Source organism: Haliaeetus leucocephalus, unplaced genomic scaffold (genome assembly GCF_000737465.1).
Source record: "Haliaeetus leucocephalus isolate CR32 unplaced genomic scaffold, Haliaeetus_leucocephalus-4.0 Scaffold1000, whole genome shotgun sequence".
Taxonomy (NCBI): Eukaryota; Metazoa; Chordata; class Aves; order Accipitriformes; family Accipitridae; genus Haliaeetus; species Haliaeetus leucocephalus.
In genome coordinates this window covers 3,267,486-3,281,362 of record NW_010973436.1, presented here as the reverse complement: position 1 = coordinate 3,281,362, position 13,877 = coordinate 3,267,486, and the positions used below count along the sequence as shown (strand labels likewise).

Genomic DNA, 13,877 nt, shown 5'->3' with positions numbered 1-13,877 from the left:
AAGAAGGTGTTGGTGTTGCAGGGGTCCCTCTCCCGTGCTCGCGTCTCCTAGGCATGCACTGACCCTAAAGGTGTGTGCTGTGACTTGTAGGACATCATCAATGCCCTGGAAGATCGCTTGAAACCACTGGTGGAGGCTGAGCTGTCTGTCCTAGTGGATGTCCTCCACCGGCCAGAGCTGCTTTTCATGGAGGGGACGGAGGCATTTCAGCGATGTGAGAGTGGAGGTTTCCTGTCCAAGTGAGGATGCTTTGCAATTACCCAGGGATTGCTGGGAGTTCTGGGAAGGGCTGGTGACCTTCATCCTTTGTGGGTTGTGCATCTCGGTGTGTGCCTGCAGCCTGGAGGGATGCTGGGGACGGTTCCCTCAGGGACCCCCATGTCCCTCTCGGTTGTGTGACGGTGGCTCTGCTGTGCCAGGCTGGTGCAGCACACCAAGGACCTCATGGAAACGGAGGAGAAGCTGTGCATCAAGGTGCTGAGGACGCTGCAGCAGATGCTGGTGAAGAGGAACAAATATGGCGAGAGGGTGAGCACCATGATCCCATAGCATGTCCTCAGCTGTGCTCCTTGTCTGTGCAGCCCCCGCTTCCCAGGCTGGCAACACCCTCCCCGCTGCAGCCCAAAGGTGCTCAGCCTCGTTCCACTCTAGCGCTGACCCTGGCTTTGGGAGATTCATGACGTTTATTTGTCTTGGCAGGGCAACCTGCTGCGGAAAATGCTCCTGAACAATTACCTGCAGAACAAGAAGTCCAGCTCCAAAGGGGAAATCGTGGATGCGGCTGGGGGAGGTGAGTGTCCCTCTCCTGTGCCTTCCCTGTCTCTCTGCACTGCTCTCACCCACCTCGAATTCCCGGCTCCCGAGCCGTGATGGGATCAGGTCTGTAGCTGGTTGCCATGCCCCCATCTCCATGGGAGTAAAGGATTTGGGGTGTTGAAGGGATGGGACTGAGATGCTCCTGGCAGTGATTTATTTATTCTCCTGCTCTACCACAGCATCACATCCATCCGTGTCCTCCCCTGCAGGCCAAGACCAGGACTGGTCCGCTATCGCTGCTGTCCAGTGCCGGCTGGACCGAGAAGGGGCCACCAAGTTGGTGGCTGACCTCATCATGAACACCAAGAACGAGAAGATCTTCCAAGAGAGCATCCTGCTTGCCATCCGGCTGCTGGACGGAGGCAACACCGAGATCCAGGTGCTGAGCGCCGGCTGCACTTTGGGCACCAGTCCCAGCGGGACTGGGCAGCCACGATTTCATTTGTGCAGTGTAACCGTCCCAGCACTTAGAAGATGTGGGTTGGCCCCTGGGCAGCAGGCTTTGCCAAAATACTGTTTGGTTGCATGCGTTTGCTGGCTGTCCAGAGGAGGAACCGCAGAAATCTGTCTGGTTTTGAGTTTTCCAGCTCCGTGGCTGGGTCAAGCTCGAGGGCTGGATGCTGCAAAAGGGGCAGGTTGTTGCAGGTTGTTTCTGGAGTAATGCTGATGCCCTCTGCCGGGTATTGCTAAAATGGCTCAGGGCTGCAGCGCTTGGGTGATAACTCATTGAAACCTTTATCCCAGGGAAGCCAAAAACTTGTACATGCAAAAACCAGTAGGGTTCCAGGCCTGGAGCTGCTGTAATCACCGCTTGCTCTGTCCCTAACCCTGCTTAGGGTAAGGGAAAGCACAGCGGCAGGGGATGATCCACCCCCATAAATCCAAGAGGACTGTGATGTCCAGGGCTGTTGCATGGAAATAAACCTGCTCACCAGGTTCTCTCGGACAAGGTCTTGAGTGCCGGAGGCTACCAAATCAGAGGGGCAGGCAGGGACAGTTGGGACCCCGTGGTGGAGACTTGAAGGGCTGTCCTCCCTCCTCCCAGAAATCCTTTTACAACCTTATGACAAGTGACAAGAAGTCTGAGAAGTTCTTCAAAGTTTTGCACGATCGGATGAAGAAGGCGCAGCAGGAGACCAAGTCTACAGTGTCTGTGAACATGAGTGACATCGGGAACAAGCCTCGTGAGGACAAAGACGAGCCTGACCCTGGCACCAAAGGTATGGGGCCGTGTCCCCTTGGTAGGGCCAATGTCTGACTCGTTGGATAGCCTGATGCTAACGAGGTTGGATTGCCCTCTAGGACGAGGAGACACCTTCCTGATGCCTGGCACCCCCTCCCGATTCCCGATGGCCATAGGGTTTCGGAAGGGCCATGACACTGGGGAGCAGGGACAGAACAATGAAATGGGGGTGACGGTCCTGATCATGGAGCCCATCCTGCGGTTCCTGCAACTGCTCTGTGAGAACCACAACCGAGACCTGCAGGTTGGTTATGGATGGGGGTCAGGACAGAGGCTATGGGACTGAGGTGTGGGAAAAGCTGGGCTCTGCCCCAATTTGATCCAAAAAACCATTGCACCAGCCACTCTGTGCCTCAGTTTCCCCATCTGTAAATGCACCATCCCTTATGGATAACTTTTGGTGGTGCGGAAGGAGCCGTTCACAGCATGACTGTGTCCGTGGGACTGAGTGCTGCTCTCAGAGGTCTGTACGTTACATGCCCCAGCCCAATTCTCCATCGAACTGTAGCTGGAGGGGATGTCGGGAGGGGGATCAGGACTGCCCCCCCTCAAACAAAGTGATGCCGCTCAGCCCCGTAACTGCAGATTTTGCTCAACAGAACTTCCTCCGGTGCCAGAACAACAAGACCAACTACAACCTGGTGTGCGAGACGCTGCAGTTCCTCGACATCATGTGCGGCAGCACCACGGGGGGGCTGGGGCTGCTGGGTCTCTACATCAACGAGTACAACGTGGCCCTCATCACCCAGACCCTGGAAACCCTGACCGAGTACTGCCAAGGGCCCTGCCACGAGAACCAGGTCTGGGGGTATCCCTGCAGGTCTGGGTCATTCCCGACATGCCTGGGGTGTTTCACGCTGATCAGGGATGCCAAAGGGAGGATTTGGGGGAAATGCGTGGGAAAGCAGCAGGGACAGGGACAGCTTTTGGTTTCAGGGTGTGAACCGGAGTAGAACATGGGCAGCAGAGGACGTAGGGTGCACGGGGATGCTGCACGAGTTGGGAGCTACTGCTTGGCTAGATAATATGATGATGTAAATGGGAGTTAAATAATATAGTGGTGCAAATGGTGCCCTTTCCAGGGAGGCAGGGGGGTTGGGGCTCCCAAGGTAATCAGGCAGAGTCAGTGCTGTAGGCAGGGCACCGTTCTGGACCTGGGCTGCGTGGGAGGGTGAAGCTGGGAGGACCGGCAGCATCCGTGGGATAACACATTGCATTGCTCCCCCAGAGCTGCATCGTGACCCACGAATCCAATGGGATCGACATCATCACAGCCCTCATCCTTAATGACATCAGCCCCCTCTGCAAGTACCGGATGGACCTGGTCCTGCAGCTGAAGGTGGGCAGAGCCTCGGGTTAGGATGGTGGCATGCGTGTGTGCGTCACTGTGCGGGCTTGCTGGCATGGCCGTGGGCTGTAGTGGGGACTGTGCACGTGTCAGGTCCTCGAGTGTGAGAGCATGTGGGCTTGGTGGGAAAGGGCTGGTGCATCTCCACCATGTGAGGCTCAGCTATCTTTAATGCAGGGGAGTTACAGCTGACAGGGCAAGGGGGGTTTCCATCCACTCCGAAGCCCTGGGCAGCGGCAGGGCACAGCTCCCCTCAGCAAGGGCTTCTCCTCCCCAGGACAATGCCTCCAAGCTCCTCTTGGCCCTCATGGAGAGCAGACACGACAGCGAAAACGCCGAGCGGATCCTCATCAGCCTCCGCCCGCAGGAACTGGTAAGGGCTGACAGTGAAACACTCCCAGCCTTGCCCCACTGAGCCCCCAGCCTTCCCCCTGTCCCATTGCTAGACCTCTTCTGCCTGCAGGTCCTGATGCAGTTTCTGGTTTGCAATCCAATAACCATCTTGTCTGCCATACTGCTGGTCACCATCTTCTGCACAAGCATCCTCGCCTAATGGTTCTCCCAGAGCCATTTGTGGCCAGAGGAGGAAAATGAGGCAAGGAGATGGGGAGAAGCTCACTATCCCTGTGCTGCCTTCCAGGTCGATGTGATTAAGAAGGCCTATCTGCAGGAGGAGGAGTGTGAAAATGCCGAGGTTTCCCCCCGCGAAGTCGGCCACAACATTTATATACTGGCGCTGCAGGTACTGAGCTGTGACAGCAGGGACCCTGCCAGGCTGGGCTCCCCATGCTGTGCTGGGCTCCCACTCACTGATTTGCACATTTTTTCTCTATATTTACATTTCCTCCAGCCAGGCTGGCCTCCTTAGGGAGGCATGGCTGGGAAACGTGCTTTCGGCTCCTGTGAAAAGCCAGCCCCCAGGCTTGCCAGCCGTCCCGCTCCCCTGTGCACCCTGTGTCCTGCTCCCGTGTTCACCGGTGGCTGCTTGCCAGTCTGTGCTCACCTGGCTATTTCTGTCCCTCTTCCAGCTGTCCCGACACAACAAGTCTCTGCAGCAGCTCCTGAAGCCGGTGAAACGAATCCAGGAGGAGGAAGAGGAGGGCATCTCATCCATGGTACGGAAGGGCCTCGGGAATGGAGGCAGTGTGCCCCGACCCTGACCGGAGACTGCAAAGAGCTGCTTCTCCCACCCTTGCTGAGTCTCCCTGGGTTTTGTTGTTTAAGTTTTGAAGGGGTTTGGTATTCCCCAGGGGGACTAAAGAAAGAAAGACATATCAGTGCACTTGTAGCCCAAACTACAAGCCCAATGGCATGTGCACCTTTTATGACCAAGCAGTGGAGAGCTGTATTTGCGGGGCTCCCCAAGGAAGGCTCAGCCATAGGGTGATGTCCAGCTTGTCACAGGGACAGGCTGGTGGCCCTGATGGGGTCCTGCTGGTACTCGCTTCCCTTCAGAAAAGGAAGGGCTGAGTCCTTTGCTGTCATTTCTTGCCTATGTACCTTAGATGCCAAATGAGATTCAGCAGTAATATGATTTCCCCGGGGTTTTATGGGCATTGATTTGTAATTTGTGGATTAGCAGCATTTGGATGTAATTATTGCAGGGAATTGAATGTCTGTCACCTCAGGGAGGACTCGTACCCCTTTAGGAAGCTTTAATTCATTTGCTTTTCCCTGAAACCTCATCAGCTTTGGTAGCTTTTGAGGAAAGCTGTTGTCAGTGCAGAGGTAGACCTGACTCTCCTGGCTGAGGCCAGTCTCATCCTCTCTCCCTCTCCCTGCATCCCAGCTCAGCCTAAATAACAAGCAGCTGACGCAGATGCTGAAGTCTACGGCCCCGGTCCAAGAAGAAGAGGAGGACCCACTGGCGTATTACGAGAAACACACGTCCCAAATTGAGGCAAGACCTGGTAGCTGTTGGGTTGCCATTATGCACATGGTCGGTGAATCCCACGTGCGCTCCAGCTGTCTCATGCCTGGTTATTTTGCACTAGAAGCCTTCCCATCCCTGTGCCGGCAAGGAGCAGACAGGCCTTTTGATTTGTAGAGAGCTGGAGGTGTTAGCAGGGCCCATGAGGAGGGTGCTGAGGGAACAAGCTGCCCGCCGTACCTTTCCTTTTTCTCCCAGCAGTGGCAGGGATGCAGCCGATTCAGCAGCCCCATCCTGGCTTGTCGGCACGGATCTCCTTGCAGATGGGCCAGCAAGGGTTCACGCGCTCTCAGTTTTCCTCCAGCACAGCCAGGGCTGCCTTTGCTGGGTCGATTTGCAGTGTTATAGACAAGTGGCCGGTGATATTTGGATCCCGGTGGAGTAGGAGGGAGGAGGGGAAGGCACAGCTGGGTCTAGGAAAGGAAACCAAAGCCTGGCAGGAGCAGGATCTGACGGCACCCTCCCCTTCACCCTGCTTCCTGCAGATTGTGCGCCTGGACCGAAGCATGGAGCAAATAATCTTCCCAGTGCCTGGCATCTGCGAGTTCCTCACCAAAGAGACCAAGTACCGGCTCTTCACCACCACGGAGCAGGACGAGCAGGGCAGCAAAGTCAGTGATTTCTTCGACCAGTCGTCTTTCCTCCACAACGAGATGGAATGGCAGAAGAAACTGCGCAGTAAGAGCAAACCAGACCTTCCCTTTGGGCTCCCCCTGGCCAGCACGGGCACTTCCAATAGCCCCTGTCGTGAAACTGGGAAGCAGCCCTGCTTTGAAAGGGCTGCAAACCCTGGCAGCAGCCTGGCAATCACATCTCTGAGCTCCTTGTGCCCCTTGCTCTTTAGAGCACAACACACTTGGCAGTCTGCAGGGAGTGGAGATTAATCAAGATCCCAGGGATGTACTTCCTCCATGCCTGTTAGTGCAGTTCCTCGGTAGTCTGAAATGCGTTTTACAGCACATTCCCTGGGATTACACCCGCAGGTGTTTTCCCCTGGAAAGCCCTCTCTTCATTTGTTTTCAGTTGCCTTCTCCAAAGCCAGGATCTAGCAGCTACATATGGGAAATAACACTTGCTTCTCTGCACCCTGCAGAGCTGCTTAGGTGCTTTCAGGGCTGCATCGGGGCAGAAATCCTGGCTTAAAATAACAGGAGCGCAATAAAGAGTCACACTATAAATACTGCGAGGCAGCTAAGGAGTAGTGTAGCAGCTCTGAAAACACTTGCAGATCCGGTCAAAACTATCTTAGGAATTTGGCAGGAAACAAGTTTCCAGTATGGATGGGAAATTGCTGGCTGGGTCTCCTCTGGGACCAAGCACCAGCACTGAAAACACAAAGACACTGTTGTTTTGAAGGACGTGAGCGGTGAGGCTGTAGGAGATGGGAGATGAGGAGGGTGAGGAAGAGAATGGAGCTGATCTGATTCCAAGGTGCCAGAGCAGGTCAAAGGGCAGAGAAGCCAAGAAATGTGAGCAGTAACATTTTGAACGTGCACGCCTATTTCAGCAGAGGATGAGGGTGCTTTTATAACATTTTGAAGAAAGTGGGAGACAAGGGGCCCCTCCAGGCCCGCTACCTGTACTGAGCTGAGCCCTTTGGATGTCTGGGAGGACAAAGCCTTCCCTGGTTGGCACAAGGTTGGCTGAGGTTTGTGTGTCTGCCTCCTCTCCCTCCAGGCATGCCGCTGATGTACTGGTTCTCCCGCAGAATGACACTCTGGGGAAGCATTTCCTTCAACCTGGCTGTCTTCATCAACATAATCATTGCTTTCTTCTACCCCTATGTTGAAGCCACTTCCATGGGTAAGTGCCCCAGCATCTGCTGCTCCTCAAGGTGGAAGAAAAAGGGGACCTTCATATGCAGGAAAACTGGTCGCCTTACCTGTACTCCCCCCACCCTCAGTCACCTTGTGACTTCTAAATCCCCAAGTCCTTTCTACTGGTCAAAGGAAGGGATTGAGTCAAGATTTCCCTTGCCAGCCCTCCCGCTCCTTCCTTCTTAGGGAGTAGTCTCTTCTCCCTGGGCTGCACGTTCCGTGTTCGTAAAATGGGGGAAGCAATGACAGAATATGTACCCAGCTGTCAGGCAAAGCCTCCACCATTTACAGTGGGTTTGAGATCTTGGCTAAAAGGTGTTAGAAAAATGTATCAGTAAGAACCATCCTAGTCAATACTAATCTTTGCAGTCAAGCATAATTTCTCTCTTTCTACCCTCTGATAATCAGCACATTAGTTTTTCTGGACAGTCAGGACAGCAGCACAGTGTCCAACTGCCAGCATGCATTTAATCTCATGCCATTTAATTGCTGTGGGTTTTCTCTTCCCAGGAGTGCTGGATTCCCCACTGATCTCGCTGCTCTTCTGGATTCTGATCTGCTTCTCCATCATGGCCCTGTTCACTAAGCGCTACGGTGTCAGACCGCTCCTTGTGGCACTGATCTTGCGATCGATTTATTACTTGGGGATTGGACTCACTCTGAACATACTGGGAGCTCTCAATGTAAGTTCTCCATGTGCTGGAAAAATAGTGTAGCAGCCCATGACACAGGACGCTGTTCTGTATTCATAAAGTGCAGCAAACCCCACTCCCTCCCATTTCTGGTTGTTCCCCAGTTGACCAACAAGATTGTGTTTGTGGTGAGCTTCGTGGGCAATCGTGGGACCTTTATCCGAGGCTACAAGGCCATGATCATGGATGTGGAATTTCTTTACCATGTTGGCTACATCCTGACGAGCGTCCTGGGACTCTTTGTGCACGAACTCTTCTACAGCATCCTGGTACTATAAATGCAAATGTTTGGGGCACAGAGGTAGCCTGTCTGCCCTGTTAGAAGCTAGAAGGTTCCTGTGACACCTTCCAGGGGCTGATTGATAACAGCAGCGAGAACAATTCACTGTGCTCTAATCTTTGTGTAGGCTGATCTTTCTGCCTTCTGACAGTATCTGTTACTGTCTCTCTCCTGGTCTTCTGCTATCTCTCTCTTTCTAATCTCTACTGTGTACTTTATCTGGGTCAGCTGGGAGACAACGTGAGCTGGTGAGGGCAGAGGCAGGGTGCATGTGTCCTATTCTTGGCTCTCCTGCATAAGTCACTTCATTCTTCTCTGCTTTCCTACAGTAAGCTGGGAAACTTAAATGCTTTATGTGAAAGTTAGTCAAGGTCTGCTGAGTGATCCACGATCTCAGGATAAAAGGGGATATAGGTAGGCCAGGCATTATCAAGAAAAACACCCTGCCGCATTTCTTTGCTCCTGGGTCCTTTCAGCTGTTTGACTTGATCTACCGTGAGGAGACCTTGTTTAATGTCATCAAAAGCGTGACACGGAATGGGCGCTCCATCCTGCTGACAGCCCTCCTGGCTCTCATCCTCGTCTACCTCTTCTCCATCGTGGGCTTCCTGTTCCTGAAGGATGACTTCATCCTGGAGGTGGACCGGCTGCCGGACAGCAAAGCCAAAGGTTGTTCAGCCCTTGCCCTTGTTGGCTGCGGTGCTTGGGCTAGAGAGGGGTCAGGCGGAACGTCGGTCGCCTTCTGCAGCTGGACCATTGCATGAGACCCTGCTCCCTCCCCGCTGCAAAAGCATGCACGTGTCTCCGTGTGTGTGCATGCGTCATGGGTTGTATACCCTTGGCGCAAACTCCTGGTAGCACTGGTTTTGGGATTAGCAAAGACAGCTGCCTGTGCCGACTTAGGGCCCTTGTACTGCAGAGAGCAGGGTTTTGGGGCTGGGAGTGATTGCAGAGAAGGGGTTGGACAGCTACAAATGAAGTTTTAGCACTGTAGAGGTCTTACTGAAACTTGAGCAAAAGAAAAGGCTAGGAGAATGCAAAGCAGCTTTTTTTTTTTTTCAAGAAGCTTGACAGCTACAAAAAGAGGCAGTTGAAAAGCACCCGTGACAGCAGTGAAGATCTTTACTAAGGCAAGCTGATGCTCTGACAAGGCTGTGGTCTCCTTTACTTGTAGATGACCCCTTGGGGATGCAAAGGAACATGGAGACCTTCATGGAGTCATGCAGCGGTGACAAAATTAGCTGCTCTGCTGTGCCCACTGCCTTGGAAGGTAAGTGTGCTCATTAGAAAGGTTGACTCTGTTAGTGGCAGAGTAGGTTGGCTGCCTGGTTTGTCAGCGAGCTCAGAAAAATCCTAGCTTTTCAAAGATGGAAAGAAACAACCCACTTTCTGGCACATATTAGGCAAGAGGCCTGCAAATTTTGCACTGACCCTGGCATAAAAAAATGAAGTAGATTCAATTTAGTCATAAAGAAAGTGGGAGCTTCAGGAGCACTGAGCCAAACACCTCCACGGCAAGAAGCAAGCTGGAGGAGCGGCTGGGAAGTTGCTGGCTGGGAGATCCACAACGAGCACCTGCTCCCAGGAGATTTGCCACTGCATCACTGCAGCAAGAATCATCCCCGCAGCTCTGGCTTCTTTGTAATGGTCTGGTACTTAAGCCCTGTCTATGCTCTGTTTTTTTGCTTTTATTTCCCCCTCTGGTACTCTAGAAACAGACGCTGACCAGTGGGAACGTGCCTGTGACACGCTGCTCATGTGCATCGTCACTGTCCTGAACCATGGTCTGAGGAACGGAGGGGGCGTGGGTGACATTCTGCGGAAGCCATCGAAGGATGTGAGTTTGGGCAGCACGCGGGGACCCCTTTCTTCTGCTAAGTCCTGCTGTGTTTACTGCTGTGCAGCTGCCCTCCCTCCCTGGGAACTGTGACACCTCCAGCTCTATCCCCCACACTGTCCTCCAGTGCTTTCCTCCTCTCTTCCCCTAATCACACCCTTTATTCCTCCTCACCTGGTACCCTCAGCCCATGGCCCATTTAATGAGGCAGCATGGTTGGAGGGGCTAGAGGAGAGGTGTGCGAGATGCACATTTATCCCCTTCATCCATTACAGGAGTCCTTGTTCCCTGCTCGGGTTGTCTACGACCTCCTCTTCTTTTTTATTGTCATTATTATCGTCCTTAACCTCATCTTTGGGGTCATCATCGACACTTTTGCTGATTTGAGGAGCGAGAAGCAAAAGAAGGAAGAGATACTGAAGACCACCTGTTTCATATGTGGTGAGTTCTGGGACCTCAGTGTACAGGAATTGCCTCAAAGCTCTTCCTCTCTCCTGCGGTTGAGGGAAGGAAAGAAATTTCAGCTGGTTTCTGGTTTTCATTTGGTTCACAGCAAAACTTTAAAATCTGTTCACTGATGGGTCACTGCAGCGTGAGGAGGCTTAAACAAGAATACAAACTGAGTGGGGAAATTATCTGTATTGTTCCTCGCCTTCTGATAATGAGGTGTTAAACTAAAACCCCACATTGTGGGGTTCTTGTCGCTGTGCATCTATCACTCCTGAGGCCATCACTTAGCGGAAAAAAAGCACCACGTTATTAAGGAAACAAAATACAGAAAACGTTCTGGAATGCTTTCAGTCATCAGAAGGCATCCAAAAAAAAAAAGGGGAAAACCCACTAAGTCTTAACTGCTGTTTTCTTAAAAGATCCACTGGGTGCATTTTATGCTTTTAGATACATAGGCAGGAAGCATAGCTAGTAGTACTTTAAATAGAAGCCCTCTGAATACACAACTGTGTTATTTCCCCCGTTTTGGATGCTTGTTGTGTGCTAAATGCCAACTAATTATTAAAAGCACTTCTTGAAAGTCACACCTGGGAGAGGATGCAATTATCTGTACTTCCTTTCACATTCGTTTGCTTGCTCACTTCTTACCTTCTCCTCCCCTCCCCATCTCCTCCCTCCACCTTCTCTGTTCTTGACTGCCTTTCCCAGGACTTGAAAGGGACAAGTTTGACAACAAGACAGTGTCCTTTGAGGAACATATTAAATATGAGCACAACATGTGGAACTACTTGTATTTCATCGTGCTGGTGCGAGTGAAGAACAAGACGGACTACACGGGGCCAGAGAGTTACGTGGCACAGATGATAAAGGTACGTGTCTTCTCAGGGTAGCTCTTTCACTACTGCAACCTGCCTACCCCGGGGAAATATTTGAGAACAATGGGCTTGCCAAAGAAAAACAGTTTTGAGAAGGAGCTTTTGGAAAATATTTAATAACGTTGTTGTGCCTTAGTTCGTTCTTAGCTGGTTATTTCCACTTTGCAATCTCAGCCAACAACACATTGTCTATTTGATGTTTTGTACTGTGTATTTAAGGATTGAACCAAGGGCAGAACCAAGCAGTAGAGAGTGTGACTTCAAGGTGATTTCAAGGCAAGAAGGGAGGGAGGGGAAATTTAGAAAAGAGAAACTTCTGAACTCAAGCCCAGAAGGCTGTAAGAAAAAAACCTAGAACCATTTGTGGAAAACTTGCAAAGATACAGACAAGACAAGCCTTTGAGAGTTTCTTTAATCCCTAAGCATAGGCAGGCTTCCTGTGAAATCCTGCCAGGTCTGTTCCCTCCTCTTCACCCCCTCTCCAATTCCCATTCTCCATGGTCACCTTTCCAGAACAAGAACCTTGACTGGTTCCCCCGGATGCGAGCCATGTCGCTGGTCAGCAATGAAGGGGAAGGGGAACAGAATGAGATCCGAAACCTTCAAGACAAACTCAATACCACGATGAAGCTGGTGTCCCATCTCACCTCCCAGCTGAATGAGCTGAAGGAACAGGTACTAAACACTTTTTAAAATAGGAACACTTGAGGAACACCTGACTGTAGAAACCCGCTGTCCTTGCCAAAATAGACACCGATTGCAAGGAACAGGAGGCAGAACCAGCTCAAGCCAGTACAACTTCAGATACAAAGCAAAGGGCTCCTGCAGCTCTTTTTGGGGGGGGGGGGGTTGGGGACACTTGGGACATGTGCTTTCTGATACAGCTAGAGTCCAACTCATAGGGTTTTCTGGCAGACCCTTAAAGCAGCCTAGTCAGTCACACACTTGAAGCGCATGTTAGTGAATAGAAAGGCGGCCTGATTTCCTACCTCACTTGTGTCCTTGTTTGAACTCTAGATGACAGAGCAACGGAAGCGCAGACAAAGGATGGGGTTTGTGGACGTCCAGAATACCATGAACCACTAAGACACAGAAGAAGCATCGGCTTTGCCCACTGAGGGACTACACATATGTATCAGCTAATGAGGCTGCTTATTTCTGGGTTCCACACATGGATGTCACTGTCAGAGAAAGACGGACCATGGGGAAGGGCTTCACAGCCAACATTTTCCTTAGAGTGCTTGTAAGCAATTCAGGAACCAGGGACTGGCCAGGATTCCTCACAATACCTGGACCCACACTGTACTCTAATGCCCTTGTAGGAAGATAAATTATACAGGACTTTTATTCCTCATTGCAATAACTCTTTATTTTGCAAATGTGGAGGGTTGTATCTTTATCTCCATGCGCTACATTCTGATGGCCTCCCCCTCAGGTGTAGTGTAACTAGCTATAGGGCTGCAATATTTAACTTATTCCAAGAGTGGCACTAGTACATGTGGATCTTTGCAAACCAGCCATCGTATTTGCTGTGCCTGCTCCATGCTGATCCCTCTCCATTTAAAGAATTCTGTTCATCACTGTGGTGCAGTAAAGAGGAGCTAAACTCAAGGAGACGGATTTGTTAATTTAACTCACCAGATGAGGATGAGTATCCAAGCTTGTACTAGTGTGAACTAGTCTTTTGCCTTCTGTGGACCAAGAATATCTGGGCAGGAGTAGTAGGAAACTGCAGGTTTACAGGAGTTCACTGTGAAGGGGTGTCCTGTGTTTTAGTTTCATCTCTGGTGTAATGTTTTACTTTTTTTTTTGTTATTGTTGTTACTTAAGAACTGAAGTGTAAATTGCCTTAACTAAATTAAATACAAAATCATGTTATAATAAAAACTTAAATGGTAAAGAAAGCTCCCTTCCTGTGCATTCTGGTATGTAATGGGGCCATTATAAATAAAAATACAGAACAACCCAAGGACCTGAAGCCAAACCAGGGCTGTATTACGCAAGGTACTCCACAACCCAATACTCTCAGCTCCAGATGTTAAATGTTAAAATGTAGTACGATGCTCCAGTCAGAAAATGAAGAAGAACGCTACCATGACGAACTACCTTGAACACCAGCCTTGTTTTCTGAAGCTTTGGATTAGAGCCTGCTGCAAAGTTTCAAATTCTTTCACTACTTGCCAGGAAAACACTGTTCAAATACATAAAAAGGAGCAGCTGTTGGTGCTGCCCGGAGCCAAGCAGAGTCCTGGCATAGCTGTGTTCTAGACACTCATCCTTCCCAAGCCAAGCAGTGCTGCAGCCACCCCAACTGCAGTCCTGTGCCTGTGCCTCCCAAGAATAGACACTGATGCAAGCATTAAAGCTTTAAAAAGGAATAAAAATAGGCCATAGCAATGGACTAATTACACTTGAAATTTGTTTATGGCCCTATATACCAACCTGTCATTAAAACCTATCTTTATCCCTCAAATATGTAGTAACCCATACAGAACCTTCTCTTCCCACTGAGGGACATCTGCATATAGCTGCCTTGACCGGCAACACACCGCTGCAACATTTGATTGAATTCTCAAAATCTTACACTGC

The 13,877-nt window shown here is 51.0% G+C and overlaps 1 protein-coding gene across 1 annotated transcript in view; it reads left to right on the top strand.

Annotated features, from left to right (window-relative positions):
- The window catches only part of ITPR3 (inositol 1,4,5-trisphosphate receptor, type 3), a 43,250-nt gene extending 30,051 nt beyond the window's left edge, over nt 1-13,199 (top strand). The window contains exons 36-58 of the mRNA XM_010584685.1: nt 91-239; nt 420-528; nt 700-790; nt 1,026-1,195; nt 1,862-2,036; nt 2,119-2,303; nt 2,659-2,859; nt 3,288-3,398; nt 3,685-3,780; nt 4,048-4,149; nt 4,436-4,522; nt 5,197-5,307; nt 5,823-6,015; nt 7,015-7,140; nt 7,665-7,837; nt 7,951-8,115; nt 8,603-8,795; nt 9,301-9,396; nt 9,839-9,963; nt 10,239-10,404; nt 11,122-11,282; nt 11,802-11,963; nt 12,306-13,199. Coding sequence (XP_010582987.1) covers nt 91-239; nt 420-528; nt 700-790; nt 1,026-1,195; nt 1,862-2,036; nt 2,119-2,303; nt 2,659-2,859; nt 3,288-3,398; nt 3,685-3,780; nt 4,048-4,149; nt 4,436-4,522; nt 5,197-5,307; nt 5,823-6,015; nt 7,015-7,140; nt 7,665-7,837; nt 7,951-8,115; nt 8,603-8,795; nt 9,301-9,396; nt 9,839-9,963; nt 10,239-10,404; nt 11,122-11,282; nt 11,802-11,963; nt 12,306-12,374 — 3,216 coding nt within the window. The 3' untranslated portion in view covers nt 12,375-13,199. The remainder of the gene's footprint in view (nt 1-90; nt 240-419; nt 529-699; nt 791-1,025; nt 1,196-1,861; nt 2,037-2,118; nt 2,304-2,658; nt 2,860-3,287; nt 3,399-3,684; nt 3,781-4,047; nt 4,150-4,435; nt 4,523-5,196; nt 5,308-5,822; nt 6,016-7,014; nt 7,141-7,664; nt 7,838-7,950; nt 8,116-8,602; nt 8,796-9,300; nt 9,397-9,838; nt 9,964-10,238; nt 10,405-11,121; nt 11,283-11,801; nt 11,964-12,305) is intronic.
- Nucleotides 13,200-13,877: the final 678 nt, after the last annotated feature.